This window comes from Polychytrium aggregatum, assembly GCF_025602895.1.
Source record: "Polychytrium aggregatum strain JEL109 chromosome Unknown BJ171scaffold_20, whole genome shotgun sequence".
NCBI lineage: Eukaryota > Fungi > Chytridiomycota > Chytridiomycetes > Polychytriales > Polychytrium > Polychytrium aggregatum.
This window is the reverse complement of record NW_026516222.1, coordinates 38,225-64,724: the sequence shown is the minus strand read 5'-3', so window position 1 is coordinate 64,724 and position 26,500 is coordinate 38,225. Positions and strand designations below refer to the sequence as shown.

The 26,500-nt window shown below is 58.1% G+C and overlaps 10 protein-coding genes across 10 annotated transcripts; 6 read left to right on the top strand and 4 right to left on the bottom strand.

Moving 5' to 3' along the window:
- Window positions 1-422: 422 nt before the first annotated feature.
- Window positions 423-2,048, bottom strand: BJ171DRAFT_394502 (uncharacterized protein; the record flags this gene model as incomplete). Its single annotated transcript, XM_053107170.1, has 2 exons — window positions 423-515; window positions 621-2,048. Coding segments are annotated over 2 exons (1,521 nt in total), but the record flags the coding sequence as incomplete, so codon positions are not given.
- A 1,325-nt stretch (window positions 2,049-3,373) lies between these two features.
- BJ171DRAFT_119373 (phosphatase 2C-like domain-containing protein) lies at window positions 3,374-5,403 on the top strand. The gene is made up of 5 exons (XM_053105536.1): window positions 3,374-3,647; window positions 3,952-4,249; window positions 4,497-4,588; window positions 4,853-4,892; window positions 5,098-5,403. The coding sequence occupies exons 1-5, from the start codon at window positions 3,515-3,517 to the stop codon at window positions 5,387-5,389; spliced, it is 855 nt and encodes a 284-aa protein (XP_052966229.1). The 5' UTR covers window positions 3,374-3,514; the 3' UTR covers window positions 5,390-5,403.
- A 1,021-nt stretch (window positions 5,404-6,424) lies between these two features.
- On the top strand, window positions 6,425-9,120 carry BJ171DRAFT_621072 (uncharacterized protein; the record flags this gene model as incomplete). The annotated part of the gene is made up of 7 exons (XM_053115430.1): window positions 6,425-6,510; window positions 6,654-6,951; window positions 7,058-7,688; window positions 7,809-8,033; window positions 8,238-8,466; window positions 8,583-8,817; window positions 8,980-9,120. The coding sequence occupies 7 exons, from the start codon at window positions 6,425-6,427 to the stop codon at window positions 9,118-9,120; spliced, it is 1,845 nt and encodes a 614-aa protein (XP_052966228.1).
- Window positions 9,121-9,549: 429 nt separating this feature from the next.
- On the top strand, window positions 9,550-11,256 carry BJ171DRAFT_119348 (uncharacterized protein). Its single transcript, XM_053105534.1, has 4 exons — window positions 9,550-9,567; window positions 9,908-10,401; window positions 10,870-11,024; window positions 11,099-11,256. The coding sequence occupies exons 2-4, from the start codon at window positions 10,011-10,013 to the stop codon at window positions 11,174-11,176; spliced, it is 624 nt and encodes a 207-aa protein (XP_052966227.1). The 5' UTR covers window positions 9,550-9,567; window positions 9,908-10,010; the 3' UTR covers window positions 11,177-11,256.
- Window positions 11,257-12,862: 1,606 nt separating this feature from the next.
- Window positions 12,863-15,473, top strand: BJ171DRAFT_119366 (uncharacterized protein). Its single transcript, XM_053105535.1, has 6 exons — window positions 12,863-13,168; window positions 13,262-13,312; window positions 13,430-13,832; window positions 13,939-14,110; window positions 14,215-14,353; window positions 14,490-15,473. Exons 1-6 carry the CDS (start codon window positions 12,907-12,909, stop codon window positions 15,410-15,412), a joined length of 1,950 nt encoding a protein of 649 aa, XP_052966226.1. The 5' UTR covers window positions 12,863-12,906; the 3' UTR covers window positions 15,413-15,473.
- Window positions 15,474-16,186: 713 nt separating this feature from the next.
- Window positions 16,187-17,706, top strand: BJ171DRAFT_459512 (ETC complex I subunit conserved region-domain-containing protein). Its single transcript, XM_053108417.1, has 2 exons — window positions 16,187-16,443; window positions 17,271-17,706. The coding sequence occupies exons 1-2, from the start codon at window positions 16,393-16,395 to the stop codon at window positions 17,598-17,600; spliced, it is 381 nt and encodes a 126-aa protein (XP_052966225.1). The 5' UTR covers window positions 16,187-16,392; the 3' UTR covers window positions 17,601-17,706.
- Window positions 17,707-17,773: 67 nt separating this feature from the next.
- Window positions 17,774-18,935, bottom strand: BJ171DRAFT_506247 (uncharacterized protein). The gene is made up of 4 exons (XM_053111117.1): window positions 18,497-18,935; window positions 18,285-18,340; window positions 18,096-18,147; window positions 17,774-17,904 (listed from the first exon to the last, which is right to left on the bottom strand). The coding sequence occupies exons 1-4, from the start codon at window positions 18,812-18,814 to the stop codon at window positions 17,806-17,808; spliced, it is 525 nt and encodes a 174-aa protein (XP_052966224.1). The 5' UTR covers window positions 18,815-18,935; the 3' UTR covers window positions 17,774-17,805.
- Window positions 18,936-21,286: 2,351 nt separating this feature from the next.
- Window positions 21,287-22,058, top strand: BJ171DRAFT_506246 (uncharacterized protein). The gene has a single exon (XM_053111116.1). It carries the CDS (start codon window positions 21,480-21,482, stop codon window positions 22,008-22,010), a length of 531 nt encoding a protein of 176 aa, XP_052966223.1. The 5' UTR covers window positions 21,287-21,479; the 3' UTR covers window positions 22,011-22,058.
- A 384-nt stretch (window positions 22,059-22,442) lies between these two features.
- BJ171DRAFT_568285 (Alpha/Beta hydrolase protein) lies at window positions 22,443-24,645 on the bottom strand. The gene is made up of 5 exons (XM_053113512.1): window positions 24,398-24,645; window positions 23,987-24,165; window positions 23,390-23,582; window positions 23,063-23,274; window positions 22,443-22,866 (listed from the first exon to the last, which is right to left on the bottom strand). The coding sequence occupies exons 1-5, from the start codon at window positions 24,540-24,542 to the stop codon at window positions 22,657-22,659; spliced, it is 939 nt and encodes a 312-aa protein (XP_052966222.1). The 5' UTR covers window positions 24,543-24,645; the 3' UTR covers window positions 22,443-22,656.
- Window positions 24,646-25,928: 1,283 nt separating this feature from the next.
- On the bottom strand, window positions 25,929-26,078 carry BJ171DRAFT_408273 (uncharacterized protein; the record flags this gene model as incomplete). The annotated part of the gene is made up of 1 exon (XM_053107262.1): window positions 25,929-26,078. A coding segment is annotated over one exon (150 nt), but the record flags the coding sequence as incomplete, so codon positions are not given.
- Between the last annotated feature and the right edge of the window lie 422 nt (window positions 26,079-26,500).

The window sequence follows — 26,500 nt, the reverse complement described above, 5'->3', positions numbered from 1 at the left end:
TGCTGGCCAAAAGGAGCTTCACGAGTCGCGCAGGGCAATGCAGGGCAATGCAGGGCAATGCAGGGCAATGCAGGGCAGGGCCATCGCTCGCGTGAACAAAATGCAAAGGTGGGGGGGGGGAAGTGGCAAAGGAAACACAAGATATTGGCTGGTTAGGGGCCGGTTGTTGCGGCCACCGGTGTCTATGGATCAAGGGAAAGTCAGCAACGAGAGAGCAGAGAATGAATTGCACAAGCGACGCCAAAAGTCCATCCATAACCAGGCCAGATCATCGCGGCGGGTTTAACGGCCTAGTTTGGCCATCATCTCGGGATAGTGCTGGAAAAGAGAGGTGGAAAACGACCGCGTAAGAAAGGGGATACGATGAGGCGGGGTTGTCCATATCCAAGCATATGCGTCGAGCTGCGCTCCATCGGCAGGCATGGTCGTACCTCAGACACATAAATATGTGCAACGGCAGCTTCTCGACAAGCAATGGCGTTGATCAACTCGGGCTCCGATCGCGTGATGGAGATCTAGATATCGACAGAAGGGGGGGGGTTGTCAGAAAGAGCGCCGTGTATCTGGGCACAGGCGGTCGGCGGCTACGTGCGAAGCCAGCAGCAGCAGATCGTTCTTACAGCCGTGTCGTAGATCTGGAGAGCCTCGGTGGTCTTCTTCTGCTGGAGGAGCAACTGAGCGAGCTGAGCATAGGCAATGTCGCAGAGGGGGTCGACCTCGATGGCCTTGCGGCACAGCGCTTCGGCCTCGGCAATGTCCTGTGTGCTCGAGAGGTGGAGAATGGCCTGGTTGATGTAGGGAAGGGGAGAGTTTGGCTGCATCGACGAAGCCTTCTTGAAGTTAGCCAGGGCATCGGTGAAGTTGCCCTGATCCAGCAGAATCTCGCCGTGGTAGTTGTAGACTTCGAAACTGTTCTCGAACTTGTTGGTAGCCTTGCGGAAGACAGCCATGGCCTCCATGACGCTGCCCATCTTGTAGAGCGTGACGCCGAGCTGGATGTGAGCATAAACAAAGTTGCTGTCGAGAGCGATCGACTTCTTGTAGTCCTCGACGGCCGGGGCAAACTGCTCAGTCAGGAAGCGCACTTGGCCGCGGTGGTAGTAGAGATCGGATTCCTGCGAGTTGATCTTTTCGGCGCTATCCAGTTCTTGAAGGGTGCTTGCAATGTCGCCACGCTCCATGAAGATGGAAGCGCGCTTGATCAGGGAGTCGATGTCGTTGGGATTCAGCTTGATGGCCTCTTCGAAATCAGCAAAGGCGGCATTGACATCGCCCTTGAGGAAGCTGAAGGTGCCGCGGATGTTGAAGGCATGATACTTGAAGGCGTCACTAAGGGGCGAGTCGCAGGCCTTGAAGGCAGCCTCGGAAGCCTCGGTGTACTTTCGCTCCAGGATGAGTCGGAAGGAGGACTGGACCAGACGATCGCCCTCTTCGACCGGAGTCAAATCGATGATGCGCTGGGCGTGGGCACTAGTCTGGCGGAAGGAGTCCATGTAGGCGGTGATGAAAGTCTCGGAGGGCAGCTGGAACTTGCGGGTCTTCATGATCTCGGCGGCCTGGTCCTTGCCAAGGCGCTTCATGACGCGATCCATGGAGTTGAGGGAGGCTTCGGACTTGAACTCTTCGAGGACGCACAGGGTCGTGTAGTCCTTGAGAGCACTGCGGAGATCATCGAGCTTTTCGTAGGCTTGGGCACGGCGGTTGATGGCCTTGATGTAGACGGGATCCAGCTTGATCGACTCGGTCGAGTCTTCGACGACCTTTTCGAACTTGCCGAGGTTGGAGTAGCAAGCAGCGCGGTTGGAGTAGTAGATGGCAGTGGGGTGGAGGGCGATGGCCTGGGAGTACAGATCAATGGCTTCGGTGTAGTTTTTTTCGATAAAGAGCTTGTTTCCGGCACCCTTGGCGGATTCAGCCAGGGTCTTGCGTTCGCTGACGGGAAGAGCATCGACGTTTTCGGGGACAAAGCTAGAGACAGGCTTGGATTCGGGAACGGCATCGGTAGTGGTCGTGGTGGTCGAGGTCGTGGCGGTCTCGGTGGCGACGGTGGCAGGAGAAGCCGACGACTTTTTCACACGCTTGGTAGTCTTGGTCGTGGTAGTGGTGGTGGTGCTGGTGGAGTGATCGCCAGCGGCATCAACATCCCGCGAGGCAGCACCGGCACCACCTTTCTTGCCCGACTTTCGGGTGAGGTAGTAGTACGAGGCGCCAGAGCCCAGCAGCAGGAGCGAGACAAGGACGACGGGCTTCCAGTGCTTCTGCAGGGCATCGGCGAGGGGGTGAGAGGCCACGGCAGCGGCGGACTCGTTTGCGACCGACGACATGGGGGGCAGCGAGTCTCGGATCTATCGGGCCAGGGGGCGAGGCAAGGAGGGGCGGATTGCAGAGGAGCGGCGAGCGAGATCTAGACAGGCAGCAGATGCAATCCAGAAGATTGAGGGGGGGGGAGAAGCAGCACCAGCTCCCGGACGAGCAGCAAACTGCAGTGGCCGATGGAGCGCAGAAGCCAGTGTGGAGCAGCCAAAGGACGAAACGAGGAGGCGACGAAGGACGGCAAAAGAAAAACAGGAACCACGGCGAGACGAGGCGAGGCTGGGGGACGGCGAGGATGCACGCGACTGGCGCTCGGCGCGGCGAGAAGGCGCTGGCGAGACCGGGACTCGCGCCACACGGCTGCTCGTGGACATGGCCGCTTGGATATCGATGCGCAGACGCAGACGCAGACGCAGACGCAGACGCAGACGCAGACGCAGACGCAGATGCAGATGCATGATGGGTGGTGAGATGCCAGCGGACTGAATGCCGCGTGGGAATGCATGGCGAGAGATGCATGAGTGCGATTGCCGGATGCTGCCGGACTGTTCTGCCGATCGACCAAACGAACAGCACGCAGCGCCTTCGATCACGCTCGGGCTGCGATTCGGCTCGGCTCGGCTCGGATCAGCAATCGCTGCAGCGTCGTCGACAATGCAGCAGCGGCACAACCACCACCACCACCACCACCACCACCACCACAGCGCTGGTGCTTTGGGAATATGCCGCTCTTCTCGCCGGGTCAGTGCCGGTCTGCACAGCAGTATCGACCGCCCGAGATGGCCGCCTCGGCACTCGGATATCCCGGACTGCACTCGGCCAACCCGCCTGTGTGTGCAAACCGTACTCCCACCCCCGGCGAATGCAGCCGTACTTGTGGCTGTACTTGTGGCCGTACTTGTGGCCGATGGATTCGATGGGATGTTGTGGGCAATCAGCGGCAATCAGGGGAGTGCTCTCGCCCGCTCTCGCCGGTCCTCGCCGGTCCTCGCATTCCGGCTCGCTCTCGGCCTGGAACGAGAGCGTTCGTTTTGGTCGCCCGCTTTCCCATCATCCATCGAATACCTCCGTTGTCGTCACCATCGTCGTCGCCGTCGCCGCCGTTGCTGCATCCCTCCCGCTGGACGCTGCCGCACCAACACAAGGACACTGTGCCTGCACCTCCCCATCCACATTCGATCTCATCGCGCTTACTATCACCATGGTTTTGGCGCTGTCCAGCGGAACCAGCACCGATCTCGGCAGGCGCCCCTATCAGCAGGACGACTTTCTCATCTGCCACACGTTCCCAAACTATCCCCATATGGCGCTCTTTGCCGTCTTTGACGGGCATGGTAATGGTTGTCGTAGAGAAGCTACTTTTGGCTGTTGCCTCATTGCCAAGTGTGTCGGTTCCTGCTTCAGGCCGGGCCAGAGTGCTCATACGAGATAATCGCCAGCGGCGCCGGTGGCCACACTGGCCGTCGATGGCGAAATGCCCAGACTCACCCGCTTGCTCCCGTTTGGTCTTGCTTGCCGGAATGCCACCGAGCTTTACACGCTGTGTCCATGACTATACTTCATTGCCCGTGTCCGCTCCGGAGCGATTGTGTGCTTACCTGTGCTCGCTGCTTTCGTGTTGTCCGTGGCCGCCGTCAGGAAGCGAAGGAGGCAAGTCATCGGCGTTTGTCAAGAAAGTACTCCCTGAAGTCATGTGCGCCATCCCGTACGAAAGCTTTCTGCGGGACCCCGCCCAGGCACTCAAGTCCATCTTTTCCGAATGCCATGAGAGGCTCACCGGGAACCAGGCCATCGACACATACATGTCCGGAACAACGGCATTGGTCGCCCTCGTCGACACCAGCACGGCCAAGATATACATCGCTCATGTCGGTGACTCGAAAGCCATCCTCGTCCAGCACGTCGACAACGTCTGGAAGGGCATTCAGTTGACGACGTAAGCAGAGACGGGACGTCAGGGACAGCCGTTGATGTGGAGTCATTGCGCACTCGACTGTCGTGCGATGCTTTTGTATGCTGGGCTCTGGAGACGGGCGGGTGTGTTGGTATGATGCAGGCTGGTATATTAGAGCATGATGGGCAGGGATCACCAGTCACGACGGCTATTCGCGAAAGGCCTTCCAGCTCCTCCAGTCTGATCAACGATTCCTACTTGAACACGAATCTCATCGCGTCTTCAACAGCGATCACACCTGCGAAACAAAGCCGGAGCTGGATCGAGTCACAACGTCAGGGGCCAGAGTGGAACAGCTCTACATCAACGAACAAAAAGAAGGTAGCATCCCATCGACGGCGTTGCTGCCGGTCATGTCGCCGTCGGGTCTGCAGGCCAGTGCTGTGCGCCCGGCTGTCAGCACCAGCACCAGCACCAGCACCAACACCGGTCACTTGAACCTGTCACAGTGTGGCGGAATAGCTTGTATTTGAAATGCCAGACGTGCGCCAGCGCTAGATATCGGTCGATACCGGAGGGTCTTGCAAGTGGTGGACGCAATTGACCAGGAGCCGCTGCTGCGTCTTGAACAACCTTGCTTTACAGGACCTCTTCGTATTTTCAAAGGAACACTGCCGTACCCAGGGTAAGCAATTTAACTGATATCTGGCACAGGAACGGTACAATGTGTGCGGCTGCTGGCGAGTCAATGTGAGCAGCAGCGTCGTCGGGGATCGACACAGTGCCTGGCAATGAGACGTGTGCGAGTCGGCGAGCACAACGCATTTCTAACATGCCAACATTTGTCAACATCCCATCGCTGGAAACGCAATGTGCTTTGGGTCCTCAAGTCTGGTCGTCACACGATCTCTGGGCGATGCCGTTGCCAGTCGCCTTGGCGTGGTCTCCGAGCCCGAAGTAATCTGCACGCAGATATCGCAGCATGACCACTTTCTCGTCCTTGGCACCGATGGAGTCTTTGACGGCCTGACAATCGCCGAGGCCGTCGCCATCATCAAGAATCACCACAAAGACCCCCAGAAAGCATCCGAAGCCATTACCAAGGAAAGCCTGATCGGAATGGATCGAAACCAGATGGACGACAACACCACCAACATCGTCATCTCCTTCAACCGTCCCTGAACAGCGGCTGACCTGAGGATTGCAATGCTACGTCGTTGGGCTGATTATCCTGTTCTCGGGCAAGCAGCGCACAACGAGCCAAGGCGCTGGCGAGATGAAAGGGTCCACTGCGGGTCTCCAGCCGTATCCCCACATCATCCTCACCTCGAGTGCTGCCCGGCTCATAGACATACACTCATGCATAGACACAACATTGCAATCGGGCATGGCATACATTCTCTCGCTGCCTTTACGCTCGGATTGCATTCCCCGCCCTCGATCTCCGCTTCTGTTTGGAGAGCTGGGCCCCCCCCCCTGTTTACACTCCCCCTTTTCTATCGCTGCATTTCCGTCACATCCTTTCACACGCTTTGCTTGCTTTCACTTGGTTCTCGCAATCCACACATAGCCTGACTTGACTGCCTCTTCCAATTACACTACTTGCCAACGTCCATGCCGATACAGTCGGCGCCAAAACAGCTGCCTGGAACGAGATGAATCACTGCTCGCTGCAACTTGATTTTGGCTGGAGAGAAAATATACATATATTCGGTGTAGAGCAAAACCTGGATACTTGGTTCTTGTGCGGTCGGGCCCCAGGCTGATACAAAACCTCAAGCAAGTGCGTGTACGGCCAGCCGCCATGCGATTTATCGCCATCGTTGCCCTGTGGTGTTACGCAATCGATTCCCAGCAGGTGCAAAGCTGCGGCCATCGTTAGTGTGCTGTTCCCGTCTGAAGCGAGCAAGGTCGACATAACTACAGACAGAATAGACTTTGCACCGATTTCAGTCGTTGAGTGCACTCCGCGGCCGGTACCAGACTTGGACATTGACCATAGCCCGAGTAGTCCCTGAAGTCCGTTCCTTGATCTCGATCACGAAGCCACACCCATTGTTGCCGCATCTGCAGGCTGGCCGAAACAGATGGCTGGCGGGAACAGCCGGCTCAGATGCCGCAACCTCCCTTGGGACCGCTGAGTCTCGACGAGCTTGACGGATACTTGTAGCATCGCGAGCTTGTCAACAGCGCTCTCGTCTTGATCCCATCTTCGAAATGGCTCTGGCTGTCAAGACCAATCTCGAACTGCCTCTGGCCGCCGGGGCGGGCTCCTCGGTCCGACGGCCAGTCTCGTCGTCCAAGTCAGTCTCTCGACCTCCTCGCACCAGATGAGCGATCGGGGTCTCCCAGTGCCGTTCAGCATGTCGTGCCACAAGAGTTTCGCATCCTGGCCTTCTGACTCTGCGCCGCCTTCTCTGTTTTGGATGCAATGACAATCTGCAAGGCCAAGCATCGTCGTGAGCGAGGACAAGAGCGTGCTTCCCAAGGTCGCATATCAGTTCTACCGACACGGAGTCCCAAGCGGACCCATAACCGAATGGACCTCAAACTTGGACGGCAGCATGTTCTCACGCCGACGGGCATCGTCATCGATGGTCTGGAGTACCTACAGCTCGATCTCGCTCCAGGATCCGAGGACCACCGAACTCGAAAGAGTGTCCCAGCTGACCAACAAGTGGTTTCATCACCCAGGCCGGGTGCCCCACACGAAGGGCACTGATCCGCTAGAGAAGCTGCACAAGGTCAGAGAGCTGCGTGGACATGGGTTGTACGCTGCCGTATCTTTGCCGAACGATATGACAGATACCAGGGAGGTGGGGTCTTTGTGCTGAATCTGTGTGGTTGTAGGGCTTTATCAAGGATATCCTCGACATGCATCATCGTCGGGGCCAGTTCAAGGAAGAACCGACCGCAGAAGCCCGTGCCGAAGCCCTCCAGCATCTCTACAACCCCAACGGAATCGACCTCGGGCGCAAGCTCCTGCGACGTGAGGTGCCAGAAGCCAAGATAGTCCAGAGTTTTCCAGCCCGCAAAAAGAAGAAAAGCCCCAAGCGCACCAAGGCCAGTCGAAGCAACTCGATCGCCCCGCAGCCCCCTGCCGCAGGAGGAATCACTAGCCGGAGACCATCCCGACCGATCGATTCTGGCTCCAAAAGGCCGACCAAGCCGCCCGGGTCGCCCGATAAGGTCGCCACGACAATGGACCGGACATTGAGTCGGTCGATACTCTCGCGCAGCATTGTGGGAACTTTGCCGCTCAAGTTCAAGCTGAATTACGACCGGATTGTTTCGATCTTGAAGACCGACATTCTCGAGCGCAAAGCAGAGGATCTCGAGCTCCTGAACAAGATACTACAGCTGCTGCCTCCGTTCAAGAAGCTGTCGGAATTTCTGCTGATGGAGATATGCAAGGTCATGGTCGCAGAGGACCACGAAGGCGAACAGATCATCTTTCGCCAAGGCGAGCCTGGAGACCGATGTGGGTGATGGTGATGGTGGTGATGGTGATGGCGCTCTGTGTGCCTGACTCCAGCAGCCGAGATCAGACATGAGCAAGCAGTTGATGTCCCGCCTTTGCTCCTTGCCTACTCGATACTAGGGTATGTCGTGCTCTCAGGCAGTGTGCGGGTCATGATCCGACGCGACCAAGATCCAACATCCGCGGACGAATCGATGATCGTCGTCAATTTTGCATGGCCCGGCGACTCTTTTGGCGATAGTGCCTTGGTCAACGACGCCCCTCGCGCTGCGACGATCCAAACACAGGAGCCAACGACGCTGGCCGTGGTCGAAAAGTCGGACTATAAGCGACTCCTTCTATGTGGTACGAGACTCTATCGGCAGCATGGACCAGTCGCCCGCATGAGAGCGCCTGGATGCTCGCGGCCTGGCAACTGGGCAGAGCGACGACGATCCAGGCCGCTGTTTCGGCAGGTACCAGGTCGATACTCGGAATGATATTCGGTCGTTGACTCACGGATTCTTCGTTCCCCATCGGAACAATCATCCCCCCCCCTTTCACGGACAGCTCATCAGATCGAGCAAAAGTACAAGCTGCAGTTCCTGCGTCTCCGGGTTCCGTTTTTTGCCAACGTTACGGACACTCAGCTCAAACGAGTGGCCAGCCGCATGGTGATCCGCAAGTGCGCACCTGAAACTGCGATCGTCAGGGAAGGCGACGTCAAGGATCAGCTCTACATCGTCAAGCGGGGGATGTGTGATGTATTGCGGAAGGTCAAGCTCGGTGAAAATGATGAGTATGTACCAAGCACTGCACCAGCCGAAGCGCTTGAGGTGCTGGTGCCTGGGCGTGGGATGGGCGGCATTGTGCGTGCGAGCTGACAAGCATGCCGCACCCTTTGCTTCCCGACAGGGCCGAGATCTTCCTGGGCAATCTCAAGATCGGAGATCATTTCAACGAAAATCTGATTCTCAATCCAGGGCACTACTCTGGATGCCCCATCACCGTGCGGGCGAACTCCTCTGATCCCGAGGGTGCCGAGATTGCGTCGGTCGGGGTGTTTGCGGACTGGACACGCATGGACGTCCAGCGCACGACCTGGGACTTTAGCCAACTGACAAACAACGAGCTGATCAAGATATACAAGGTACGCAACATGTTCTCCTCCCCCTGCAGCCAAAGCGGCTGTTCTGACTGGACACAATTGGATGGCGATGCAAGCCTGCAGTGGGGTGACAGGAGCACAGACCCGCTGCACCGGCTAAGAATCTCTGCACCGTCGCCGCCCCGCCGGCCGCTGCGTCTCCAGAGCCGGGCCGAGCTGCAGCGCTTCCGCAAGTACCAGACGCAGTTGCTGGACCAGATCGCGCGCGAGAAGCTGGTCGACCCTGCAGCGACATGGAAGGCAGTGTCCGCGCCACGTGCGCAACGCGCCCGCCAAGGAAAATGAATTCATCTGCGCGCCGATCCGGGTCGATCCGGGTCGAGCCGGATTGCCCGGATCCAGCCGGCACGTCGCTGCCATTGGACGGCGCATTTTTCTTCTCGCCTTCGGAGCTGCCGAGCCCGACTTGCTCTTGCTTGGACATCGGGTCGCCGGCGATATCCGCTCTGCAATTTCCTACTGGCTGCTGCCCGTCGCTGACCCTGCTCCATCGCCTCCAACCACCTCGAGCTCCAGACACACACCCCTCCCTCCGTCTCTGCGGTAATACATCCACACACTCCCCCTCATTGTTGTTCTACTGCGGGGTTTGATCCTGCGCTTGCTCCCTCCCCCTCGCCCCCCAGATCGACTTTCCGATCCTCCTCCCCACCGCACAGCCCGCCATCATCTGGATCGGAGGGCCTGGAGCCAGTATTTGCAAAGCAGACGCACCTCTTGGTGCAAAAGAAAGTGAGGGCAAGTCTGGGACAAGGCTGCCTGTGTGCTCCGTGTTTGCTCATCCGGATCGTTGTTATATCCGACCCCGGTCTCGCTCGTTGCCCTTGCTGCTTCTGCCGCTTGAGGAGCGCCGTCGCTGTGCCTCAGGAGATCGCTGGCTGTCTGGCCATTCTCTTTGTCGTATTATCTCCCTCTCGTGGCTCTCCTCGTCCTATCGTCGCCGTGGTCTCTGCTTCAGAGCACTTGTGTTGGCGAGCCTGGCTGTGCAAGTCAGTCCCGGGAAGCGCATATCAGAGCGTAACACCTTTCCTCGCCTTCTACCCTCTCTCCTCCCTGCGCTTGGTGCTGCAAGGCTTGTGTTCTCGGATATCATAGTATCCTTAAGCAACTCAAGATCCGTTCTCATACGCGAGTGTGTCGGGAGGTTGCCCGTTCCCAGCGGAAAGAGAGAAGCAATGGAGTACCATCCCGTCGTGGAGATCCCTGAGGAAGTCGTGCGAAGCGCAACGCTGGCCTCCCTTGCTGCTAATCAATCAACGACCGGAGCGCCGCTGGCGCTGTCGCTGGTAGACCATCCAGCCGCCGCACCCTCGATCTCCTTTGCTCACGTCATGGGCACCGCACTGTCGTCCCAGCCGGGATATCATTCCGCTGGCGCTGATCTGGGGCTCCAGCAGCCGTCCGAGGTCGCTGGTTTCGACAGCCTTGCGATGCATCCCTCTCAATTCTCGGGCTATTCCATGGGCACGCTGCAACAGAACCCTTCGCTCCTGATGTTTCACGGATCGCCATCAACACCGTCTTTGCTGCCCGAATCGACTCTTACTTTACTGCCCGAGACTGCCGGTAATGCATGTTCTTCCTCCTTCTCCGCAATTGCCGATTGATGGACCGACACAGAGCCGAAGCCGAAGCCCGGTCGCCTCGTCAACAGGGCCGCCGACGCCGTGCTCTGTGTTGCAGCTATGCTCTGCTGGCTGCTGTCTGTCTGTCTGTCTGTCTGTCTGTCTGTCTGTCTGTCTGTTTGTCCCCAGTTGCTTGCTCTTGGGTGCTGATCTGTCCAATCGATCCCCGGAGATCTCTGGGACCGAGTTCCCCGCCTTTGCTGCACACGCTGACTCTAACTCTCTTATTTACTGGAACGATGCACTGGGCTTACCGGGGGGCTCCTGTACGGCACCACTGCTCCAACGCCCTCCTGGCATGGATTTATTCGAACGTCGTTTGGTCTGTGCTTCGACACACGCGCGATATGGATCAACCTGGCTCGCCGCCCATGCATATCTGCCGATTTGCTCTTTGTTCGCACTGCAGCTGCAGCTGCGGCGGCTCAGCCTGCCCGCCCAAAGTCCAAGCTGTTTACTTCGGAACAAAACTCGGCTCTGCTTGCGAGCTTCAACAAGTCCATGTACCTGTCCGAGTCGGAAAGGTCCCGACTGGCGAAGGAGCTGAACCTGCAAGATAGTCAGGTTCGTAGCCAATGCGGCACCTCGATCGAACAGCCCGGACTCGATGCTCATGTTGTGTTTACCGTGGTTGCTAGATTTCCAACTGGTTCAGCCGACAACGATCCAAGATGAAGAAGAAGGGTGAGTATCCGATCAAGCATCGGAGTCCCTGAGCCAGGAAGCTGCATCCCGATGCATGCATCCCCTTCATTTGTACGGCCGCTCCTTCGCCATCGGTGCCGTGGATTCAGTGGCCAGTCCAGCTGATTTTAGTCTTCCTTGTGGACCAACCAGATGGCTCAACCAACGGCGAAGTCAAGCCATCCTATTCGATGACCCCCACCGTCTTCCCAGGCAACCTGACCGCCAACAGCGCTGCCCTAGGCGCATTGAGTAAGTGTCCTGGATCAATCTTTACGGCGCTGATCTGGCATCTCAATCATATCCACCGCACTGGACCATTGTGAAAGATCGAACAGACGCCTGATACTGATGATCTGCTTCTCGTTTCTTCATTTTCTTGTGGGTTCCCCGCGCCACACATTCGACTTGATCGTGTCAATGGTTGTCGCCGATACCATCAAACTACTGCGCTTATCACCGCTCTGATTGGCCTCGTGGGTCAAATCGGAATAATTCGTGTCAACAACCTCTTGGAACTGTGGAAATCGGCCATGCCACAACTCCGCTTGGATGCGGTGTCGCTCTGCGATAACACACGCGGCTCCCGCCTTTGAAATGCGCCCTCGGCATCATATCACTCTTGGACAACGCCTCCGCGATGCTCGTTGCAGATGCGTTGATGAACAATCCATCCTCGCAAAGGTTGTGGAACTTCCAGGCAAACAATCTCGGATCACTCGAGACCATCAACTCCAACGGCGGCTCCGCCCATCCGACTTACACATCCGGCGCGAGCCTCGCCCATGTCGATGGAATGCCGGCAGCGGGCCAGTTTCCCACCCACCTGACTCAGCCTGGGGTCTCTGCCCTTCCTCTGGCTCCTGCGCCCTACAACCCCTTCAATCCTGACTTGGTCCTTGAATCACCGGCCATGTTCGAACACTCCCTGCCTCAGACTCTCTATCCTTCGATGTTAACCCAGCTCAATGGTGTTACCTCAGCGCCAATGATTGATCCAGACCCGGTCCTGCTCATGGCGACGTCTATGAGCTTTGAACAGTCCCTTCCTCTGGTCGAATCATTCCTAGCCCAAGCAGAGGTGACGATGCCAACTTTCCCATCGAGCCTGGCCACCGTCTCAGTACCGGAAGTTGTCACGATACCGATTCCTCAAGACGATCCATTGGATTCGCCCAACGATTCAGCGGCAGCATCGGCAACGACGGAGTCAATGGAAGCAATGGCATCAGCAACCACGGTCGCGGCGACTGGCGCAGCTCTCTCAGGCGAAGCACCCGTTGCGGCGCAAAGCCCGTCAGCCTCGTCGACTTCGCAGGAGCCGCATCCAAGTGTCTCGACACCGGCGAGCGACGTGGTGGGTATTTTCGGTGATTCGACTCGACAAAGAGCTGTCAAGCAACCCCGAGATATCATGTCAAGCTGCTGTTTGGAAAGATGCGATTTTATCTAATGCACCAATTCTTGCCTTCGTCCCTGTGCCTCCCTTCCAACAGCCCGAGAAGAAGCCTGTAGAGTTGGCCATGGGTCCATTTGTGACGCAAGCACAGACCATTGCGGATGGGATCGATGTCTCCAAGTTGGCAAGAGTGATGCTGGAGCAGAAGGCGCCAGTGGACCGAGCATATGTCATGCGGATCCTGCTGATGTCTAACGAGACAAAGACAATGGAAAGGTAGGATCGGCGGTCGCGGGTCTTTCCTTGGCAGCATGCCCGCCATCTGACCGTAGATTACCAAACCGGTTGTACTTTGTGGAACAGATGCGGCCGACTGCTTTGCACTCTCTCACGCTCCCACCCCTTGTTCTTCTTCTGGCGCTCAGCATGGTCAAGGCTCTGACGCCTTTGAAGGTGTTTTCGACCTGGCTCCGCGACATCAAGGACTCTGACGAGGACTGTGCCGAGCTTATGCAGGATATACTGCAGTACCTCGTGAAGCTCCCCATCACTCTCGAAAGCCTCAAGTCGTGTCACCTTGGCCGCATCGTCAAGTCACTGACGAAGATGGACACGCTCTCTGAAGGTAAACCGGATCTGTCGCTGCTCTCCACAGCTCAGGAAGGATGCGCACTCTGAATCCCCGACCCACTGACCTAATTCTCCTCGCCCGATACAGAATGCAAGACACTCGCATCGGCCCTGATGGAGAACTGGCGACAACTACTGGGTAAAGAAACTTGCATGCTGACGACATCGTCGTGAATGTCCTTTATCTACCGAGCTGTTCGTCGTGTCCATTCTGCTGATCAATCGAATGCAACGCATTTTCCTATATTTGCACCAGTGGTCGAGCCCGAGAAGAAAGAAGAAAAGCCGGTCGTCGTCGAGAACAAACCCGATCTCAAGCGGCGCGCGCCAGGGACCGACGACAAAAAGGTCAGGTCGGCCAGCGCACCGCAACTGCCGGCCAAGGCCGCACCCATCAAGAAGCCCAGGATACTTGGAGATGCCGCAGCAAAGAGGCGGCCTGAGGTCGAGCCGGTAGAGCCCCCAAAGGAACCGTTCCCGTCGCTGCCGCTGCCGAAATTCAAGAAAAGCGACAAGCCCATGATACAGAGTGCACCTCCGAAGGAAGTGCCCGCTGATGGACCTGACGAACCCATGTCCGAATCGTCCCCGACCAGCCGCCCACTATCGCTTCTCGGGGCGGACGTCGACATACCCTCGTATCGAAGAGCTGAGGCAGTGTATGTATAGTGCCCACCCTGGAATCTTCGAGACTCGCTATTGGCGCAGACGTATGGATGTGACCCAGTCATGTACGCTTGTCTCACACTTCTTCCCTGTATCCAGAGCGGATACACCGGACGAGCCCATGAGGGATAGCTCCGAGCCTTCGGATATGGCTGACGTGAACATGAGCGATCCAGCGCCGCGGAAGAAGAAAAAGGTGTCGTTCGCCCCGGACCATGAGCTCGAAAAGATCCGGTACTTTGACGCTGGCCGGGAGGAGGAGGCCCACCAGGTATGTCGTCCGCAAACGCCCATTCCACGCATGCAACAGATGACAGCGGAATTCCGGATCTACTCGACGATTCACGCCACCCACTGACTGTGTTCTGCCACTAGCGCACCGAGGCCGATCACCAGTTCGGAGACGCCCGCGATTTGGACCGTTCGGAGGGTCGGCGCTATTGCGGCCGCATGGCCCAACCCTATCTCGCCAGCAGGGAGATGTCTGTCGTGCAAGAGCAATACGAGATTCGCGGTGAGTTCCTGCTTGGTTGGCTGCCCAGCCGGGTCGGCTGGTGGTGCGATACTGGCTGTGCTCATGGGAGCGATCAGATTGTGTGCCGTGCTCCCATACTTATCCTTCTGGTCGTCCGCTCCTCTCCCCTACCTAGCCATGCGGACTGTTGCGCCAACAAGCTCGTTTGAGAGCGTCGATGCCATTGAGCAGGCCAAGCGCGAGCAGACCGTCTTGTCTGCCAGTTACTTTGATGAGTCTGAGATCCCCAATTCACCAGCCGAACCCGATGCTAGGTTCGACGAGCCGCAGCCAAGCCAGTCAACCAGCTTCAAGATGCCAAACGCCACAGGCTTTGTTGAACCAGCGCCTGGGGCACCTGGGGCACCTGGGGCACCTGGGGCGATGCCAGCTGCTGGGGGCATGCATGAGGCGCCCGCAGATATCCAAGGGCTCACGGCCGTGCAACCTCTTGTCAACAGTGCTGCGACCCAGGCCCAGGTCCAGGCGCTCCTGATGACACCGGCGGCCCAGGCACTGCTTGGCAATCTCCTCCAGACTCAGAACGGCATATCGCTTCCGTTTTCTGCCCTTCCGCTCGGGACAGCACAGCCGCCTCCGAGCGGGCTACCGCTTCCCACCCAGCAGCCCTACCAACAGCTGCTACCGCCGCAGTCGCTGCAGCCGCAGCAGCAACAACAGCAACAGCAGTACCAACACCACCGCCAGCCACCACTCTATCCCGGGCCGCCAATGCAAACCCCCACCGCGCCACCGTCACCTCCTCGGGCGGGCGGTGATGACCCAATGCGAGGCAACCGGAGTAACCGTGGGGGATACGCACGAGAGGCCGGCGGGCCCTACTTCAACCACCGCAACAACGACGGGGGCCAGTTGAATGACAGTGACTACGGACCAGGCGCAGGCAGGTCCAAGCGGCAGCGGGGACCCGACCAAGCCGGATTCCGGCGATCCATCTGCAAGTTCTGGTCGCCCAACCCCAGTAAGAACCAGTGCAAGTACGGAGCAAAATGCAACAACATCCACGAAGACAACGAGCGGCGCGGAGGATATCGGTGACAGTACGAGGCAGTGCGGGCTCGCTGCAATTGGTCACATTCTATGAACGGCAGCAACCACCATGCGAACCCCAAACCCTGGCCGAAACCGTCCTCCTGTTTAATTTTGATGAAGACCCGGGATCACGGCGGTATCGTGAATGCGCTCATTCCCGTGCCCGCTCCCTGAATCCTGCCCGCGGCGCTTTCTACTCTGGCGTTATGGCACTGCTCCGAGACTGGCTCTCTGTCGAGAATATCATGAACTGCATCGGCGCTTGCCGTGGCTCTCGCTCTTCCCCTTGCACTCGCTCTCCTTTGCCTGCTCTCATCCTTGCGCCGATTCCCGCCATGGACCCGTGCATGCGCTTCCAAGAAAACATGCTTACCCGCATGAGCAATTTCCGAGAAAGCACGACCAACCCACATCCATTTCGATTTGCTCATCCTCGTCGTCACTTTGCCCCGCACAACCACCACAAACACAACCCTATCATATGCTGCCGGCCCCCGAGCAGCGGTTTTGACAATACAGTGCGTCCTGAAGAAAATACATAGCGCTAGCCGTACTCTTGTGTCTCTGGGAGTGGACTTGGTTCGTGGATCGTCCAACCAAAAGCGAGCGAGAAGCCCCTCGCTTCCCCCTCGTTCCCCCCTCGCTCCCTCCTCGGTGGCTCCTCGGTGGCTCCAATCGGGCAAACCACATGTGGCGCAGCAGCTCTCCGGCTCGATCTGGCTCGAGTGTGTCCTGCGCCGATCGGCTCTGGTTTTTTCGCTTTTCGCCACAGTCGCAACAAGACGCCGATATCCAGCACCGCCTTTGGCTCGCCATCGCTTCGCCGTCGCCCTCGCTTCGCCGTCGCCCTCGCTGCATTCGCCCCCAAAGAATCCGACAACGGGAACAGCCAGGACACTGTCTCTCTGAGCGACCGACCGATTGAACGAACGACCGACTGACCGCCCTCCAACAGCCCACCGCACCAAGACACACAGCCGCACATCATGTTCTTCTCGCGAGTTTTGCGCCAGGCCCCCGCCTTCTCGACCAAAACCGTAAGTTCCGCGATGGGGTGCTGGGTGGTTCGCGAAGCGACCAGATAGAGCGGATCGAGTAGGTCGAGTAGATCGAGCAGATCGAATGGACGGAGCAGATACAACCTTGAGGCGAACGCGCATCCCCACCAGCAACGACGACATCGACGGCGATTTCGACTCAATCGCCCGGCGGCATGCGATATCCGGCAATGTGCGGGTGGAGAGAACGCTCATGCGGCTGTTGGACTGCCGCGACAACCCCCGCCTGGCATCGGATTCGCCACAACGGAACGAATGGCTGAATGGAGCGTGCGGTTCTATATTTGATGCTCGCCCGGATCTCGTTCGTATGATCCTTCAAGATTGGGGCCTGTGATGCAGATGGCCGCTGGAATCGACGGGACTCAGACATCAGCGGACGGGACTGTGGTCCAGGCTCAGCGATCTGGAGACACAGGACGCTCAACGAGCAACGTCGCGCTGCATCGGCATTGATGCCATTGGGACCTCTGGGTATCTGCAGCGCATCCATCCGATCCAAACCTGATGCAAGCTCGGGTCATCATCCACGCCGGAGTCTCTAGAGTGCCCACCGTGGCCAACACACCAAGGGCACTGTAGAGCTATCGATGCATTCGGTTGCACGGCTGTTCTTGCGACAGAGACAGAGCCTGGCATCGGCGTACTGACCGTGTGGATTCTTTTGCCCTTGCCTTGCCCTTGCCTTGCCCTGCTCGTCCATGTCATGTCAACACCTCAACGCCCAACATCGTGTCAACGCCTCTTCCCGTTACGATCGGCCTGCTGCCCACAACTTGTCAATGTGCCCAATCTTGGCTGTCTAGACCACTGGCCTGTACGGCCTGGCTGTCCATCCCAACCCTCGCCCGCAGCTGATTTCTCTCTACAAGCGCATCATCCACGCTGTGCAGCGCCAGCCCGAGAGCGCCGTCTTCCGTCAAAGTGTCGAGTCGCTCGCCCGCCACCGTCTGGCCATCGTCGAGCAGGAAAACGACATTGACAAGATCGAGACCACCATCCAGGCCGGCCAGATCGAGGAGCTCATCCAGCAGGCCGAGGACGAGCTCAAGCTTGTCAACATCATGGAGAACCTGCGCCCGTGGGAGCCCCTCGAGACCAAGGCCCCCGAGGGACAGTGGGTGTACTTTAACTGAACTCGCTGCGCCGACTTGGACTGCCAATAAACGACGGCGACGCTGTGTCCTGGAATCGCGACCGATCCCAATATATCTCGCATGAAGCACTATGCGGTACCGCAGACCCCGCTTTTCTTCAGAGGAATCGGCGTGGATGCAGCTCCTCTCGATCGGAGAGGTGTTCGGGTGCATGCTGGGGAAAGAGTCGTATATTTGAAGGAATCTACACGCTGATCAGCGATCGCAGAGTGGCCATCAGATCGCCGTTGTTGGCCTGCAGCGCTCGCTGGGCGACGAGCTTGGTGACTTCGAATTCGCGGATCTAGGAGGCGGAAAAGGCAGTGCGGCAAACAACATGTCAATTGGGAGCCGTGTGCAATGGGTCAAATGAGTCGAGTCGCAATCGAGACAGCGTGCTGGGGCAGCTTGCGTGTGCAAACAATAGATGGGATGCCGATCAAGCGGGTATCAGGATCGACAAGGCGAATGGCATCAAGAAGCGCCAATACTCACGATCAGCTCAATGTCCTGGGCCGAGACAGCGATGGCGTCCAGCTCCTTCTCTCTGCGCATGCAAGGTGTGAGTAGGGGAGGGGATGAGAATGAGAAAGGTGGCTCTGCCAACACCGGATGGGTTCTGCAGCTGATGTGCGAGACGTGCGAGATCGCAGGTTTGATATGCACAGCGCGGGCGCACAATACCTCACGGCTTTCTCGGCCTTTTCGTTCTTGTTGAGCTCCTCGAGCCGTTTGTAGGCCTGTTGGTACATCAGCGCCAAAGCGAGTGAGATCATGCACCCGATCCACAACGAAAGCCGTCAGCACCCTGCATCGAACGGCTGCCAGATCAGCCGCTCTGGATCACGAGCACAAGCAAAAACATCGGCCGAGAGCTGCGCCGGAGGGGGCCTGACCTTCTCCAGCTTCTCGTTGGATCTAGTATACACCAGGCCGTCGTCGACGTAGCCGCCAGACATGTTTTTCATGTCCCGGGTCGCTTGGCCCTTCTGGCCAGCCTCGGGCTGCTCAGGGGCATCCTCGGCGTCGGCATCAGCGGGAGTGTCGTCCTCCTGTTGGGCCTGCGGAGGTTCAGATTCAGGCTTGGCAGCAGGAGGAGGTTGCTGGACGGCAGCAGCGGATGCGGATGCGCCAGCGGCCGAGGTCGTCGCAACGGCAGCGGAGGAGGGCGACTTGGCCGCGGCCGGCTTCTTCTTCTGGGTCTTCTTGGACATGGCTTTGGCTGCTGGTACTGGCGGTAGCGGGGATGCGGCGGAAAGAAGAGGGCTATCGGGCAGCGATTCAGCACAGTCGAGCGATCGGCGCCGGTGGTGCTTGTTCTGGCTCGGCTGGACGAAATCAGATCACGGCTGCGAGGAAGGGCGGACCCAAACCAGAAATCGTCGGGCGCCAGCGCGCGTGTGTGTGTGGCCGATTTGTGCTTTCCCACGGCCGAGGCTCAAGCATCGAGACCCTGGGGCAGCGCAATCGGCATATGCGGTCGAGGCAGCTGGGGCAGCGGCGCACGGATTGCTCCAGTGGTCTCGGCGAGTAGTGCTTAGAGCCGCCTCGCCCAGTCTTCGACGGCCGTTTCCCTCGATCAGGAGGCAGGCCCTGGTCTCGAATTCCTTGCCGATTGCGCATTCCAAGATTGCGGCAGCACGATCATCGATTCGGTTGCTGAGCGAATGCGACATATCTCTCTCTCTCTCTCTCTCCCTCCCTCTCTCTCAATCTCTCTCCTTTTGCCGAACTTACAAGGCCGCCGCTACTTTAGTCGCAGATCGACCTTGGGATCTCGCAAACAGGCACGGCCCAAGCTACCGTTGATATTGGCAGGGGCCCCATTGGAAAAAGGATGCAAAATGGTGACAGCATTCGTCTCGCCTTCGGTGGTCAGCAACATCCGCCGCATATCCTGGACCGTCGTCCACGATTCGCCGCACTGCATGCTGCAGTCCCACGAGCCCAAGGGTTCGCATCCGCAGCCCACGTACCGCATCGTCACCAAAGGGTTTCCACAATACAAAGGTGGGCATCCGTGAGTCGAATGAACGCAGGGTCTTGGAGTATAGTGAAAGTAGGGGGGGGGCGAGATATCCTTCTGTCCAACCCCCTCTGGCGGCTGCAACGCTGGCGCACATGCACCCGGGGTGCAGATGAAGAATGCCGGAGATGGCGAGCCGTATTCCATCACATAATTGCAACCAACACCATGTTTCTCGCCAAGTCGCGGCCCACGACTCTCTCGACGCCATTATGGAGACATGGAGCTATCTCAATGGCGTGCTCATCAGCAGCCTGGAAGGAAAGATTTCGTCCAAACGGCTGGCAAAGTACATTAAACACAACTGTCTCAACGCCAGCGATAAAGTGCAGGATTTGGTAAGGCGGCAGGACGGCAGAGTAGCAGGGTGGCATCCTCTCGCTCTTTCGCTTCAGCCCGTTTGCTGCCGCTGGCATTCACTCTTCACCCCTGGATCCCCGCGCCGTCATGGGCTCACAGACGTTCTCTGGAGAGGAGCCCGACGGATCCGACGACGAGACGGCCGAGGAAGACATTGTCGTGTCGATACAAACGACCGCCAAGTCTGCAGCCTCAGCAGAAGCAGGCGTCGGCCCCAACGGCCAACTCCAATCCCGCGGCCCCTTCCCAAGTGAAGCGCCAACCGACTGCATCGATTCGACTGACGACCAAGCCATCGGCCCGCTCAACCACTTCCAAGCGCACAGCAGCGTGCACATGGAGCCAGAGCTAGCCAGTTCAGGATATCTGCAGTCGGGATCCATCTTTGAAATGTCAGCTCAGCGGGTTTCCGAAACGCTCGGAACAGGATATGTCTCGGATCTGGTTGCACATGTTCTGTCCTGGTTTGTGAAGCTGGAGATTGGCGGAATGTCCGAAAAGAGCAACCTGTGGCTGCGAGTCAAGGACTTTATGAGCTTGCTGACGTTTCCTCCGATGGAAAGCGGAGACGATCGCCCAAGTTTGAACGGTAAGGGAAGTGAGCGATGCTGATTATCCTAGACACAGCGAAGACATGGATTGCAACAGAGCGGCTGGGGTGGTGCAGCGGGCGTATGAGTCCGGGAGCGATCGATATCGCAGCCACGCCCGGAGCAAGGCAAACCACAGTTCGGTCGCCCGGATAATGCAGAGCGAAATACCCACACTGGCACAACAACAACTGACCTTGCCGCTTCCACTATCGCCAACAACACTGGCTTTGCGCCGCTCCAGTCATCAAAGAACGCAACCATGTCCGCCAGCGGAGACTTGTGCTCCTCCTCCTTACGACATACTGCTTTGTGCTCCGGTGGTGCTCCTTTGACTTTTTCCTGTTCTTGGTGGTTGTGAGCAACGGCCTGGTGCTCTATGCCCTCAAGAATTCAAACCGCATCAATCTCCAGATGGCCAAGCGATCTGTCAAGCAGCGAGTTGGCTGGGCCAAGCAGTACATTGGCGGTGCCCTGGGCGTGCTCATCTCCCGAAACAAAGGCAGTCATAGCAGCAACAGCACCGGCGGAAACAATGGCCCCAGTAGCAACAACAGCAGCAAAGATAACGGACTCCCCGGGAGCACCAAGGACCACCCTGGGAATGCGGCGGGCAGTTTGTCGTCAAATTCTGCTGGCATCGTCGGTGCAGGAGTGTGTGGTCCAGCAGCGTCGCCGGTATCCCCAGGCACTTTCAGTCCATCGCCACAGTCCGACTGCAGCGCAAAGCTGTTTTCCGATCCTCCAAACATCGATGCACCAGCCGAGAGCTCCGTGACTGGAGGTATCGACGCCAGACCGAGAAACAGCAAGACAAAGGACCGGTCCAAACCGCATGACAAACCAGGCTCAGGAACCGCTCTTGCTCCAGCCGTTGATCCATCATCCCTACCGATTACTGCGATGCTTCCGCCATCCGCGACTGCCGGCCTTCCCTTGGGCTCCCCGCTTCCGGTCGCCAGCCCAAACGCAACAACGACGGCAGTGGCCCCAAAAGCAAGTCAAACCCAGGCCTCGTCACAGCCTCAAGCGGTAACGGAAAAACCCAGAAAGTCGGGAATCTTCTCGCGGAACAGATCGCAGGCCTCCAAAAGCGGGTCGTCCTCGGCCAGTGGTGCGCTGTCGCGAGATTCAATTGCCTCTGCCAACAAAACGCAGCCGATACCATCGACTGCGATCCCGCCGATGGCACCGAGCCTGCAGCTCTCCCTACCCAAGAGCGGGTTTGAGATTGTTCCGCAAGACGGCGAGACTCTTCTTCAATCGGAGAGCCAGAGCTGGTTACCACCCAGAGTGACCCAGGGAACAGCACCGGATACCAAATCGCCAGCGCCGTCTGACGACCCGGAGCTTGAGATGGTTGGCACAACCTTGGAAGAGTCCCGGGGTCTGAACCAATATGTGGATCTTGAGAGCCTTTCGGCGGTGGAATAGCTCACCTGTCCTGGGAAATCATCCAGCAGCGCGGTCGTTGTTGTCGCCAATACATCGGATCGATTTCCAGCGATGATCGTTGACTGGCATTGATGTCTTGATGCAGGAGCGCGATTAAGGAGCTCATCGTACTTGCGGTTGCATCGTCGCTCGATCCTGGATACATGAGTGTTGACCATCGCTCCTCAGGGACATTTCCAGAGCTCTCTCATTCCCACTGCTTCGCTGTGATTCTTCCACTGCGATGCCACGAACCAGTTCTTAAAAGTGCTCAAGTTGTCCAAGGACTCCATTCCGCTGCGTCCTTAGAAGCTTCGCAAGCACTGCTCCTGAAGCATCCCCGCAGTATCTTGGCGCAGACGCAGTGCATTCGATATACACTTTTGCCAGCCAATGGCCATGCTGTTTGGGCAAGTAATCTGCAGGGCTAATGGGGAGAACTGATGTGTATTGGTTTGGATGCGCTCGTTTGGAATTGATGATTCAGAAACTACGTGCCCGGAATGGTATTTGAGACACACACGCTCTTGATGGAAGCGTAGGCGTTACTGTTTGATGTTGATTTTGAAGGGGAGTGTCGAGGGGGTCTCACTTCCCTTCGATGGTGAATAAGCGGCGGGGCACTCGATCCAGCTGTCGGACGTGCTCAAACGCAAAAGCCCGAGGTGATGTCAAAGTTGAAAAAGTGGTCATGGGGGATGCTCCAGTCGCCTTGAAGCAAGAGGGCCGAGATATTAAGCGAGTTGGCGCAATCGGTGTCTTCGCCGTTGGTGATGTCGTTGCAGGTGACGAGCTCAAAGTTTGCATTGATCCAGTACTCTGTTCGCACATGGACGTACTGGAGAGATTCTGGGGGCTGGAAGGCCAAGAGAGATCATGCGGATGAGCAACTGCAGGGCTGGTTTCATGTTGCCCACTGTCAGAGGAGACACTGTGATGTCCACGGTCTCGTCCCGGTCGTCTGAGCGATTGATATACTCGGCAGTATGTCAATGGGCCAATGATTCCAAGACGCTCCTCAGTTGGATTGACCATGAACCGCACGAGCTTACCAGATGAGGCACGACGTCGTTGTAGTTGACCGAGCGGTAAAATCGGACCCCGAACGACTCGACCAGGTTTCTGAATGCCAGGTTGCCGACCCGAGGGGATCCGAAAGTATAGACCGTGACGTGGGAGGGATCGATGCGCGACTTGAGGAATTGGGAAGCAGAGACCTTGGATGGATCACCGAAGCCATCCAAGATGACAAAGGTGGCAAGGGCTGATTGCCGTGGCGACGGGGCGGAGTGCGATGGAGCGGAATGGAGGCGACGCAGTCATGAGCAAGGTGGTCCGATCCGGGCGCTACTGGCAAGTCGGCCCGGCTGTGGACGTACCTGCTCCCAGCGAATGGCCGACGATCACAAGAGAAGCTCCGGGGTGCTTGCAGAGAACATCGGTGATCTGGGATATCATTATAGCCTGTGACGACCGATAGGTCACGAGAAAACCGTCGTGGACCTTGACGACATTGCCGCTCGTATCTTGACCGATCGACTCGGGGACGAATTCAGAGTCCAGCACCCACGACTGCGGCAGATGCAGTCGTTGCGGCAAGGGGCGGGGTGGGGTGGAGCAAATTGGCGATCGGGTCCCCGACATTGCAGGATCCATTCATCATATGCCGGTGCGGGTGATCGCGAGGATGATCCAACCGAGCCCAGTCCAGCGCAAAATGATAGAATAGAATCAAGAACTGTGAGGAGCAGGTGCGGGGCAGCGCGACTGGGAGCAGTCGACTGAAACGAAACGGATTCCCACGCAGTCCGCATCGGCGGAGCATAGGGCGGAGCATAGGGGCGGCGCTTGAGCGGTGCGGATTCATGCGCACCGCTCCGATGCCCATCGACTGAGCGAGTGTGCCCAGGTCACACCCCGGAGTGGTCGCTGACAAGCCCATTCCTCCGCCTGAAGCACCCTCCGGACTAACGGACCTTGATCTCTGTCGTCCCGCGAAAGGCGACGACGACCTGGTTGTGGTCCATGTCGTAGGTGACGTAGCCCCTCGATCCGGTTTCCTCGATATACCACTGCTGAGTGTCAGAGACACGGACTGGGTTGGGCAAGGCCGACTTCCATTCGGCGATAGACGTGTTGGAGCAGTAGGTCATTGCTGCCGAAGATCGAGTTGATTGAGGGAGCATGTAGGGAACACGGAAGCCGACCGGTGTGTTGGTTGCAAGGATGGAGAAGGAGAGGCAAGTGAGTTTGAAGCGACATTGATCCGACAACGAGCGAGCGAGCGATTCGATGCAAGGTGGCGTTTCGTCCAAGATCAAGAACGTGCACAACGGTGAAACGGAGGAGCAGCCGGGCCACAGAGGGGACCGGTCCGGTCGCTCTACCTGCAAACGGTGTATACGAGCTGATGGTATTGACGATGCTCTGGGGCACAGAGTTGTCGGCACGGATGTGCAAGTGCATCCCGATTGCGCCACGGACGGCGATGAGGGATACAAGCGAGAGCAGAAGGGAGCACAGACCGGCCATGGACAGATGGTTGATTGATTGACGGGTTGGTTGATTGATTGATGGGTTGGTGGATTGACGGGTTGGAGGATTGATGGGATGGAGGATAATGAGACCCGATGTAGAGACGGAGGGAAGCGATGCAGAGACGGAGGGAAGCGATGGAGTTGCAGATGGTCGTCGCGCACCACGGCGGATGTGCCCATCGCCCGCCACACCCGCTTGGGGGCACTGCACCGACCCGCGGTGGCCTCCACAAACAGCCGCCTCTGGAGCCGCCTCTGGAGCCGCCTCTGGAGTCAGCCCGGGAAGCTGCTCTTGCTGGCGCGCGGCGCACAGCGGACATTGAAAAACGCCCGCCCACGTTCAGCGGCGGCAGTGCCGTTGTTTCGGCGCCGCGGCGCAGCTGCTGCGCACGCGTGATGCCCACAGTGCAGCCAGCCACAGATCGCCGCGCAGGCGGGTATAAATGCTGCCGGCGAGCGCGGCTGCCCCTCCTTTCTTCTCTGCCGCAATCAATGAGTAAGGATAATAACGCAGCCGGGTGACGCCGGCTGTCCTTCTGGGGCTCGGCCGGTTGCGCTGCGTCTGGGTGTCCGGTCTGTTGCTGGCTCCCGGGCGCGGCCAGCCGCCGGGTCCCGCCCGCTTTGGAGCCCACGGCTCCAGCGACCCCCATTTTTTGAACGGAGGATCGGCTTCCCTTGCGCCTTGACTCGCCGGCCCTACTTTGGCTGGCTTGACGGACTCGGGGGGTCGCCGGTCACACTCACTCCCCGACACACCTGACGATGAAAAGAAAGGAGCAGAGGAGCCAGAGACTGGAGAATGGGCGGGATGATCGAGGCTTGCCTGGCTTGGCTCTGCGTTGCCTGGCTTGGCTTGGGCATCGGTGCCTCTGTTGAGATCTGGTCGCTGCATCTGCCGCTCCTGCGCTCACAAGCCCATCCAGATCATTCCGATTGCATGGCATCGTGTCCTGACATGCCGGTTCCGTGGTTGCGTGTCCTTCATGGACACATGGGCTCATGCAGATCCCGCATCCACCAGCCTTCTCCCTCTGGTCCTATTCCCTTGGTCCTATTCCCTTGGTCCTATCCCCTTTTCTTTCCTTTTCGCAAACTGTACAGTGTATTGACAATCCAGCACGACCGCAAGCCAGCCAGTCCTGCGACAACACAACACAAGATAACACAATACAACACAACACAAAGCTATATCAAAGCGAAAGCAATGCAAAAGCAAGCACACGGACCAGAAGCACAGTTCCCATCGGCACCGAGCCACGAGAGCAGCAATAAAACAAAGCACGCCCGGCGGACTGGCCATCCAGACGCCGAACTACCGAACGACCGAACGACCGAACGACCGAACGACCGACCCGCCGCCGAGTCTTTGCGGCATCTAGGCCAAAAAGTTCATCGGGATCATGCCCTGCTCGCCGTGGCCGTTCATGGCCAGACCCCAGCCGTCGTCGTAGACCTCGATCACGGTAATCTCCTCGCCGACGCTGATCCCCAGCTCGTCTGCCTGCGTGGCGATGCGAGCGCACGACACCGTCCTGGTCGTCTTCTGGGGAGGCTGAGGGGGCTCTTCGGCTCGGGATTCCAAAAAGTTGATGGGGGCGACGCCGCATTCGCCGCGTTCGTTCTGCACCATGCCCCAGCCGTCAGGGAAGCGCTCGAGGACCGTGAGCCTTTCGCCGACAGCCAAGTCCAGCTCGTCTTCGTTGGACTTGTTGCGGGCAACTCGCACGAACATCACTTCTTTGTTTGCCATGGGGTTCGCGCGGGCGAGCGACGAGTAGCGCTTGGGCGAGTCCTTGACATTGGGCCCCAGCTGCTGGTCGGCAAAGTCGCGGGCAAGGTCCTTGTCATTGTACATGTTGGTCTGTCCAAGAGGCGGCTGGACCGACGGCTGGTATCCGGGAACGTTCGAGGCGTTGCTCTGATAGTAGTTGTTGTTGCCGTACGAGTGCGAGC

Excerpts from the sequence above, each read along its gene's own strand:
- BJ171DRAFT_459512 (XM_053108417.1), top strand. The coding sequence starts at position 16,393 with ATGTTCTTCTCGCGAGTTTTGCGCCAGGCCCCCGCCTTCTCGACCAAA. Across the intron at positions 16,444-17,270 it reads CCGCCTTCTCGACCAAAACC|ACCACTGGCCTGTACGGCCT; the intron begins GTAAGTTCCGCG and ends TTGGCTGTCTAG.
- BJ171DRAFT_506246 (XM_053111116.1), top strand. The coding sequence starts at position 21,480 with ATGCTTCCGCCATCCGCGACTGCCGGCCTTCCCTTGGGCTCCCCGCTT.
- BJ171DRAFT_119373 (XM_053105536.1), top strand. The coding sequence starts at position 3,515 with ATGGTTTTGGCGCTGTCCAGCGGAACCAGCACCGATCTCGGCAGGCGC. Across the intron at positions 4,250-4,496 it reads AAGGGCATTCAGTTGACGAC|CGATCACACCTGCGAAACAA; the intron begins GTAAGCAGAGAC and ends CGTCTTCAACAG. Across the intron at positions 4,589-4,852 it reads CATCAACGAACAAAAAGAAG|GACCTCTTCGTATTTTCAAA; the intron begins GTAGCATCCCAT and ends CTTGCTTTACAG.
- BJ171DRAFT_568285 (XM_053113512.1), bottom strand. The coding sequence starts at position 24,542 with ATGGCCGGTCTGTGCTCCCTTCTGCTCTCGCTTGTATCCCTCATCGCC. Across the intron at positions 23,275-23,389 it reads CGGCCATTCGCTGGGAGCAG|CCCTTGCCACCTTTGTCATC; the intron begins GTACGTCCACAG and ends CACGGCAATCAG. Across the intron at positions 22,867-23,062 it reads ACGACGTCGTGCCTCATCTG|CCCCCAGAATCTCTCCAGTA; the intron begins GTAAGCTCGTGC and ends TTGGCCTTCCAG.
- BJ171DRAFT_119348 (XM_053105534.1), top strand. The coding sequence starts at position 10,011 with ATGGAGTACCATCCCGTCGTGGAGATCCCTGAGGAAGTCGTGCGAAGC. Across the intron at positions 10,402-10,869 it reads TTTACTGCCCGAGACTGCCG|CTGCAGCTGCGGCGGCTCAG; the intron begins GTAATGCATGTT and ends TTCGCACTGCAG. Across the intron at positions 11,025-11,098 it reads TGAACCTGCAAGATAGTCAG|ATTTCCAACTGGTTCAGCCG; the intron begins GTTCGTAGCCAA and ends CGTGGTTGCTAG.
- BJ171DRAFT_506247 (XM_053111117.1), bottom strand. The coding sequence starts at position 18,814 with ATGTCCAAGAAGACCCAGAAGAAGAAGCCGGCCGCGGCCAAGTCGCCC. Across the intron at positions 18,341-18,496 it reads CCAACGAGAAGCTGGAGAAG|GCCTACAAACGGCTCGAGGA; the intron begins GTCAGGCCCCCT and ends ATGTACCAACAG. Across the intron at positions 17,905-18,095 it reads CCCAGGACATTGAGCTGATC|ATCCGCGAATTCGAAGTCAC; the intron begins GTGAGTATTGGC and ends TCCGCCTCCTAG.
- BJ171DRAFT_119366 (XM_053105535.1), top strand. The coding sequence starts at position 12,907 with ATGCGGCCGACTGCTTTGCACTCTCTCACGCTCCCACCCCTTGTTCTT. Across the intron at positions 13,169-13,261 it reads GATGGACACGCTCTCTGAAG|AATGCAAGACACTCGCATCG; the intron begins GTAAACCGGATC and ends CGCCCGATACAG. Across the intron at positions 13,833-13,938 it reads TATCGAAGAGCTGAGGCAGT|AGCGGATACACCGGACGAGC; the intron begins GTATGTATAGTG and ends CCCTGTATCCAG.